The sequence below is a fragment of the Homarus americanus genome, unplaced genomic scaffold (genome assembly GCF_018991925.1).
Source record: "Homarus americanus isolate GMGI-L3 unplaced genomic scaffold, GMGI_Hamer_2.0 scaffold9748, whole genome shotgun sequence".
Lineage (NCBI taxonomy): Eukaryota > Metazoa > Arthropoda > Malacostraca > Decapoda > Nephropidae > Homarus > Homarus americanus.
This window is the reverse complement of record NW_024738697.1, coordinates 455,335-465,000: the sequence shown is the minus strand read 5'-3', so window position 1 is coordinate 465,000 and position 9,666 is coordinate 455,335. Positions and strand designations below refer to the sequence as shown.

The 9,666-nt window shown below is 42.7% G+C and overlaps 1 protein-coding gene across 15 annotated transcripts in view; it reads right to left on the bottom strand.

Annotated features, from left to right (window-relative positions):
* LOC121874326 (gamma-aminobutyric acid receptor subunit beta-like) overlaps positions 1-9,666 on the bottom strand; it is a 105,921-nt gene that overhangs the window by 4,594 nt on the left and 91,661 nt on the right. For 13 of the 15 annotated variants that reach the window (XM_042378448.1, XM_042378439.1, XM_042378433.1 and 10 more), the window contains one exon: positions 1,896-2,030. In XM_042378448.1, coding sequence (XP_042234382.1) covers positions 1,896-2,030 — 135 coding nt within the window. The remainder of the gene's footprint in view (positions 1-1,895; positions 2,031-9,666) is intronic. The other 2 variants (XM_042378435.1, XM_042378446.1) reach the window with 1 other exon arrangement.

Sequence of the window (9,666 nt, the reverse complement as noted above, 5' to 3'; positions counted from 1 at the left end):
ACGGTTTATAATCTGATTAGGAGGAAATTATGGGGTTATTATATTGTGTAGTTATAATGCTCTATACTGTATGGTTATAATGCTCTATAATGTGTGGTTATAATGCTCTATAATGTGTGGTTATAATGCTCTATAATGTGTGGTTATAATACTCTATAATGTGTGGTTATAATGCTCTATAATGTGTGGTTATAATACTCTATAATGTGTGGTTATAATGTTCTATAATGTGTGGTTATAATGCTCTATAATGTGTGGTTATAATACTCTATAATGTGTGGTTATAATGTTCTATAATGTGTGGTTATAATGCTCTATAATGTGTGGTTATAATTCTCATTAATGTGTGATTATAATGCTCTATAATGTGTGGTTATAATGCTCTATAATGTATGGTTATAATGCTCTATAATGTGTGGTTATAATGCTCTATAATGTATGGTTATAATGCTCAAAAGAATATACTAATAATACTTAAGAATGCATAGTTATAATAATTAAAATTGAAGGCTTATAATAATAAGGAATAACTAATTATAATACTCAAGCAATGTAAGCAAAATGCTCCTAATTAATCCATCTATCACCTTTGTCAATAAGTCATGCAGGTAAAGTGAGGGTGACCTCGGCTGGCACCTACACTCTCCGGGCAAGATAGTTTGGCTAAATATATACAGTTAATTATATATTTACAAATGTTGACACAAGTGTAACTATATAGTCAGATCCAGGGAAGAGACCAAGGGAGTCATGCTACCTGTATGATGACTGTCATGCATTCATAAACAAACAAGCTAATCTAGACCTTCAGACCACTAGCAGGATAATGCCCAAGGGACACTGTAAGTAGAAAGTAATAGAAATAGTAAACATATTAATAATAGTCATAGCAATCTATTGAGACCGACAAGGGTGAGATAAAAGGGGCGGAGACCAACAGCTGATGCCGTGTGTCGCTCTGGAAAGTAAACCGCGAGGGTGAATAGTACTGCTGGCCCACACTCTCTATACTGTGTGTGAGTGTTTGTCTGTTCATTTATCCTAAAATATTATTCATAAGCCATCTTCACCATTCACTTTTCTATGAGGCTGTGTGGTGAGGACTTAGCACCACACAGGAACACAGGACAACATCACAGCAGCAGTCAACAGGGAAACACTACACACAACACTAGCCAGCCTGGTGATACAACTGCCAGACTTAGTGTGTATCTGAATCAACGTCATTCACATCTACAACATCAATGACCTAAATACATCAATAAGGACAGATATAAATTATTAACAATTGATCTATTTTTTCTACCATCTACAAAGAAAATATATACCTTATTTACCACATACTTCGACACACCTGATAAAATAAAAAAATAAAAACACAATAATGGAATCTTGACACAGTAAACATCAAGGAATAAAAGATACCTAAGAAGTAATTAGTAAAGACAGTAATAAGAGATAGTTAGATAAATAACAAAATATATAAGTCTCTCACTCAGACTACTTATCTAACTACTTCAAGGTTGCACTAAAGTCACACGTGTTCATCATTCCCCCCCCCTCCCCCCCTCATTATTCCCTGACACGAGAAAGCAATACCGGACATAATATAAGGAGGAGAAGGTGATAAAGGATGATATAAGGGAGGGGATGAGGGAAGGGGGAGGGGGCGGATTAACGGAAGAGAGGAGAGGGAGTGAGGATAAGGGAGGGAGGGGGGGTGAAGAAAGGAAGGACAGAGGGAAAGAAGAAGGAAGCAAAGAGGAAGAGGTGGGAGAAGAAAGAGAAGAAGACAAGATGAAGGAAGGAAGGGGAAAAGGAAGTAAGGAAGGATGAAAAGACAGAGAGAACGGGAAGGAGGAAGAGAGGAAAGGGGGAATGGGGCAGTACTATACCTTGTTGATATCCTTGTGAGGCAGCAAATTAGCAATGGGTGGTGGGGCCTCCTCGTCAGCCCGCCCGTTGATCGTGTTTTCTAAGGTACCGCCTTTGGAGTGAGCCTTGGGATCGTGTAACTTATACCGAACCTCCTGAAACAAGGGGAAACTTACGACCGGGCCGGGGAAAGTGCGTGGTGGATAATGGTAGAGTGTGTGGTGGATAATGGTAGAGTGTGTGGTGGATAATGGTAGAGTGTGTGGTGGATAATGGTAGAGTGTGTGGTGGATATGAGTAGAGTGCGTGGTGGATAATGGTAGAGTGTGTGGTGGATAATGGTAGAGTGTGTGGTGGATAATGGTAGAGTGTGTGGTGGATAATGGTAGAGTGTGTGGTGGATAATAGAGGTGTGGATAGAGTGGATGGTAGGTGTGTGTGGTGGATAATGGTAGAGTGTGGTGGATAATGGTAGAGTGTGTGGTGGATAATGGTAGAGTGTGTGGTGGATAATGGTAGAGTGTGGTGGATAATGGTAGAGTGTGTGGTGGATAATGGTAGAGTGTGTGGTGGATAATGGTAGAGTGTGTGGTGGATAATGGTAGAGTGTGTGGTGGATATGAGTAGAGTGCGTGGTGGATAATGGTAGAGTGTGTGGTGGATAATGGTAGAGTGTGTGGTGGATAATGGTAGAGTGTGTACATAAACACAATACAGATAATATATATATATATATATATTTAATTGAAATACATTATACATATATTGGAATGGTGTCCGTCCGTCCGTCCGTCCGTCTGTCTATGCTTATTATGTAGTAGGCAGCTACCAAACAGGGAGGTACTACCGCCTGGGAAGATATTGGAAGCATAATGTGTTGTTTAATAGCAGACCCTGCTGCCATTATATTACCAAGTCCCAGGTTGCTGATCTGACTTTCTGCCTCGTTTACACACAATTGCAGGGTCTCAATTGTTTCTCTTACATTGACAACACAACATACAGTATGTATATATCGGGTGGGTTATAACGATAACCTACACAAACGATATCAAAGGGGTCAGCATTCAGACTCCTTTTCACTGACCCATTTCAACAACCTTTGATAAAATGGCTCGGAAACGACACCGAGACTCGTATTACCATGCCAGATACTGTACCTTGTCACGTCTCCATTTACGGGAAGAAATTTGACCTACGAATCTATCAGAATCTGTGACCACCCCCTCCCCTTTCCACCCTCAATTATCACAAACACCTGTACCAATATCATAATAACCCTTTCGTCAGGTATGTCACCGATTTCCCAACAATTTTGCGACTAATTACGAAGTGTATTAATGACCTCGTTATTGCTTAACTACCAGCTTTCAGAGTCAGCTTTCAGTGTCTCTAATTATCGTGGGGGCAATGCAACCTTATTTAGCTACCGTGTATACAGCTTTGGGATAATACTAAATTCATCATTTATTGTTAGACTGGTTGACTGGCTGACTGGTTGAGTGATAGACTGGTTGACTGGTTGAGCGATAGACTGGTAGACTGGTTGAGTAGTAGAATGATAAAATGGAGGACTGGTAGACTGATAGATTGGTTGATTGGTTTGACTGGTAAACTGGTATAGTGATAAAATGGTAGACTGTTAGACTGGTAGACTGGATGAATGATAGAATGGTTGAGTGGTAGACTGGTAGTGTGGTAGAATATTACAAAGGTAGACATAGTATTTGTCTACCAGTCTGATAGACAAATAATATGTCTTCTTGCAATATAACCCATTACTGAAGTGTTGCAATAACTGCCACTACAAATGGCCATAACACTGTAATTCATTATGGCCATCATACTGTAATTCACAATAGCCATGATACTGTAATTCATTATGGCCATGATACTGTAATTCATAATAGACATGATACTGTAATTCATAATGGCCATGATACTGTAATTCATAATGGCCATGATACTGTAATTCATAATGGCCATGATACTGTAATTCATAATGGCCATGATACTGTAATTCATAATGGCCATGATACTGTAATTCATAATAGCCATGATACTGTAATTCATTATAGCCATGATACTGTAATTCATAATGGCCATGATACTGTAATTCATAATGGCCATGATACTGTAATTCACAATAGCCATGATACTGTAATTCATAATGGCCATGGCACTGTAATTCATAATGGCCATGATACTGTAATTCATAATGGCCATAATTCTGATTAACGTCTTAACACACCAATAAATTTCTTTCCTAATAAAGATGAACAATTACCCCAAAAATTAAAGAAATAAAAGTTAAAAGTGGGTTTGAGGGCCTTTAGAAAGTGTGTGAAGTAAGTGCCTCACTACTAACACATAACGACTATAAGCAGATATAATTAAACAAACGTTGGAAGATTTATACTAACGGGAAATAGAATAAGAAATAGGAAAAAATGTATAAAGAAGAGACGAAGGCCAAGTATTGTGAGGTGATGAATCTACAGGAGCCTAGACTGGATTCCACGAGACAAGAAAAGACTCCTAAAAAAAACCGACAACAAGAAGGAGAGAGAGAGAGAATGTATTCAACTTTGAAGTTCTCACAATTTTTGACCCCAACCTTAACCTCCTAATCACCTCTGACCTCAACCTCGACCTTTGACCTCAACCTTGACCTCTAACCTCGACCTTGACCTCATCTCTGACCTCGACCTTGACCTTTAACCTACTCTACCATCGTCTAACATACATCTCTCTGACCTGACATCATTTACATGGCACTCATTATTGGCACTCCCAAGAGCCATCAACCTGGAGTGTGACCTAGGCGTTATCTCTACCTATCATCTAATTTCTTCTAAGTTAAATGAGCTCGACACACACACACACACACACACACACACACACACACACACACACTCTCCCTGTCAGACTCTATCATGTATTAGTCACGTTGAATTATTTTGGTCATGTACAGAGGGACTCATACACGTGCCTGAGTCATGTGTGTATTACTGTAATGTATATGTACACACACACACACACACACACACACACACACACACACACACACACACACACACACACAGTAACTTCACGGGTCGCTCAAACTCGGGCGAACATTAGCCAGACGTAGCCACCACAACTTGTGTCATTGAAGGGTGGATGGCAACGTCAGGCGGTGATGAGCGCTCGTGCTGGCGTAGTTTTAACTTCACGAACGGGATGGAAGAAAATAGCAGCCGCAATGAGCGTTCGTGATTGACTGACTCTAGAATCTTCCTGTGGTGATTGAATGACTCTAGAACCTCCCTGTGGTGATTGACTGACTCTAGAATCTCCCTGTGGTGATTGACTGACTCTAGAACCTCCCTGTGGTGATTGACTGACTCTAGAATCTCCCTGTGGTGATTGAATGACTCTAGAATCTCCCTGTGGTGATTGAATGACTCTAGAACCTCCCTGTGGTGATTGAATGACTCTAGAACCTCCCTGTGGTGATTGAATGACTCTAGAATCTCCCTGTGGTGATTGAATGACTCTAGAACCCCCCTGTGGTGATTGAGTAGAGGAGCAAGTACGAGGAGAAAGAGAGAGAGAGAGAGAGAGAGAGATTTACAATGGATTATATGAGGAAGGATAAAGGAGGAGGAGGAGAAATGTGGCAGGGATTCACAGGAGAATGGGGGAGAAGGAATGAATATTAGATAAAGAAGAAAGGAGAGAGGAGGAAGGAGAGAAAGAGGAGAAAGAGGAGAGGAAGAAGGGAAAGGAGAAGAAGGAGGAAGGAGGAGGAAGAGAAAGAGGGGGAGAAGAGAGGGGAGGAAGAGGAGAAGAAGAAAGATGAAGAGTGCAGGACGAGGAGAATGAGAAAGTGGAGGAGGAGGAAGGAATAATGAAGAAGAAGAAGAAGGAGTCAAGAATTAAATTTATCTCTTAACTCGGCAAAGATTCTATTAAGTGATTCTAATAATACCTTCATGCTTCCTTTGCCATCTACACTTACCGCGATTAAATACCTCACACTACACCACTCAGACACCACCCCACACCACCTACCACACCACACCACACCACACCACCCAGACACCACCTACAATACCACTCACCCACACCACCTGCCACCCCACACCACACCACACCACCCAGACACCACCTACAATACCACTCACCCACACCACCTGCCACCCCACACCACACCACACCACCCAGACACCACCTACACACCACCCACACCACCTGCCACAGCACACCACACCACACCACACCACACCAGAAGACACAGGTATAACAGCTCATACACAGAGTCCAAGGACGAGTCCACATGACCTGACTATCTCAAAATTCTTTCAACAGGAGACACGAAACTGACAAATTCAAAATTGTTCCAGACTGTCTCACTGCTCCGTCTTAGCTGTACAAACCATTCCAGTTCCCAAAATGTTTAAAAGAATAAATCCTTTGGAAAAACCTTGACGATAAAATTATTCCAGACCGTCGCCTCTCTGTTCCTCTTTAGTAAGTACAGTAGATGTAAAATCCTTTCCCTAGTCCCTAGAATATTGAAAACTCCTTTTTTTTTATAACCACTTGACGGTACATCCAGGAAGACTTTATCATTGTTTTTCTTTTTTCTTGATATATATTTTTATTATAGGAAACAAATATTGATAACGGACGTGGTAGGTGGTTGTGAATGTTTGATGATGTGTTCGTGTCTGAGGGAGTGAGTTAAAGGTCACCCAGCGATACACAGCCGCTGCAGCCTCAGCTCAATACTGCAGCCCCACCTCAATACTTGAAGTTACCAGCCCAACCTCAATACTAGAAGCCTCCAGCCCCACCTCAATACTGGGCCTCCAGCAATACCCCAGCCCTCAATACTAGAAAGCCCCACTCAATACTGGAAAGCCCCTTCAAGCTACCTCCAGCCCAACCTCAATACTGGAAGCCTCCAGCCCACCTCAATACTAGAAGCCTCCAGCCCCACCTCAATACTGGAAGCCTCCAGCCCCACCTCAATACTAGAAGCCTCCAGCCCCACCTCAATACTGGAAGTCTCCAGCCCTACTTCAATACTGCAACTCTCCAGCCCAACCTCAATACTGGAAGCCTCCAGCTTCCACCTCAACAGCGTCCAACCACTGTTAAACAATTACAACCTTTATCCTGCCTCATTATAAGCATCAAACCTTCAAGTTTTTGTCCTGTATCTGCATGACTTCATTAATTCCCTCAATCTTCCTGGCGGTAATCATCATCAGAACCTCCTGTCACAGCCTAAGAGTGAATTCTTGGTGCCGGAGAGGTCAGTGCCACTGTGTGTTCCTACACATAAGAATCCTCGGTCCCAGGTTAGAAGATTTCGTATTTTTTATCATCATTTAGGTACTGGAAGCCTGAGATATTCACTCTGAAGGTTTCCGGTTTTAGAACGACAGTGGAAGCCTCAGATAAAATCCCAAATCACCCAATCTCAGCGCACTACACAGCACTGCAAACTTATTAGCATTTGGTTCCACAGTCAACATCACGCTGAATCCCCTAACGAATCTTAACAATACTCCAACATACAGTGATATGTGACCCGCCATAGCCTAAAACAACAGAGAAGACCAGTAGTGGATGATGTATCTCACCATCCACTGTTACCCAACCCACAACAAAGTCATTACGACTCTTTCACCTGTATGGCAGCTTCACTGGTACAGGCTTGTTCACACTGGCCTTGGTTGGCAACACTGCACAAATAATGGTCACTAGCCTGTTGCCAACTCTGTGTTATTTCTCTTTCTCTTCTCCTTTCTCTTTTCCAACAACTCTCATTCCAGCTCTACGCTTCTTCCTCCTTTAATCCATCCTCTCTCTCTCTCCTCCAGTGTTTATTCTAATTCCTCTTATTTCCAGCTTCCATCTTCGGTTTCCTCTGTAATAATTCTTCCACCTTCACCTTTCTTTATTTCACTCTTTACTCTTTTCCCTACTTTAGCTTTTCTCTTTTCTCCCTTTCTCCTGTCTCTATTTCTTCCTCTATTTCAACTTCTCTCTTCGCCACTCTTCACCTGCCTTTCTTTAACTCCTCTTTTGCTTCAGTTCCTCTTTTATTTTCTCTTCTCCTTTACTTGTCTTTATTTCCTTTGAGAGATGGATGAGGGGTGAGGGGGAGGGGGGTTAAGAGTTAAGGGGTGGGAGGAGGGGTTAAGAGGGGGAGGAGGTGCTAAGGGGAAGGAGGAGGTGCTAAGGGGAAGGAGGAGGTGCTAATGGGGAAGAGGAGGTGCTAAGGGGAAAGAGGAGGTGCTAAGGGGGAAGAGGAGGTGCTAAGGGGAAGGATGAGGTGCTAAGGGGGAAGAGGAGGTGCTAAGAGGGAAGAGGTGGTGCTAAGGGGGAAGAGGAGGTGCTAAGGGGGTGGGGGGAGGTGCTAATGGAGGGAGAAGGTGCTAAGGGGGACAAACAGGTGCGTAATTAAGCCCTTTGGTGGTTCAAGGGAGGGAGGAAACCGCTCGTTATGGAGGAGAGGAGAGACTACAAGGCCTTACTGTCTGTCTGTCTGGAGTTCAAATTTCTGTCTGTCTGTATGGCTGCCTGTCTGTAGGTCAAGATATTGTCTGTATGTCTGTGTCTTCTCTGTCTGTATGTCTGTGTCCTTGTCTATATGTTTGTCTGTCTATAGATCAAATCAATGTCTGAATGTGTCTGTCACGTTCATGGCTGTCAAGCTGTCTGTACGTCAGATTGGTTGTCTGTCCATCTGTCTGTCCATCACATCATAGCCCCTGTCTGTACGAATGTCTTTATCACATCCTTGTCTGTCTGTCACCCTGTCTATATGTCTGTCTGTTTTTCCATGTCATTATCTGTTATGTCTAAGTATTTTTGTCTGTTACGTCTTTTATTTTTATTATATTTCAAAAAAAAAATTCTGTCTTTCTCCGTATTTCTTCATTTTCTTGTTTATCTAAATTTTTATCATCCATCTTTTCTCTAGTTGGTTCTCTCCCTCACTTTTCTTTATCTTTCTCCTTTACTTCTCTATTTCTCTCTCCGTTAATCCTCTCACCTTTCTCTATTTATCTTTCTGTCTCTCTATCTCCCTCAATTCTCTCTCTCTCTCTATCTCCCTCATTTCTCTCTCTCTCTCTCTCTATCTCCCTCACTCTCCCTCAATCTCCACCAACACTCCCCCCTTACTGTTGGAGTTCTCGGCCGTACCATCACCTTCCACTGCAAGTTTGATGGCCGACCTGACTGCTGGGAGGGGGAGACTATCTGGGGGAGGGGGAGACTATCTGGGGGAGGGGATTATATGGGGAGGAGGGACTATATGGGGAGGGAGACTATCTGGGGAGAGGAAGACTATCTGGGGAGGGGACTATATGGGAGGGCAGACAATCTAGGGGGGACACTATCTGGGGGAGGGGAGAGTATATGGGGGAGGAGGAAGACTATCTGGGGGAGGGGGGACTATCTGGGGGAGGGGGGGAAGGTCTCTCTCTCTCTGGGGAGGGAGGAAGGGAGGATGCCCTCTTACCCCATGACAAGGAGAATTCTGTGACCTCTTCTGTGACTCCTGACTGACCTCTCTTATGACCTCCATGTTATTATTCCCATCTAGTTAAAGAGACCCACCAACGGCCACAAGCGTCTCTCTCTCTCTCTCTTTCTTTCTTTCTTTCTTTCTCTATTGTGTTATTTGCTTCTGATAGGAGGAAAGGTAAAAGAAAGAAAAGGAAGAAATGAAGGAAGGAAGGAAGGAAGGAAGAAGAAAGTAAGGAATGAAACGAAGGACGAACGAAA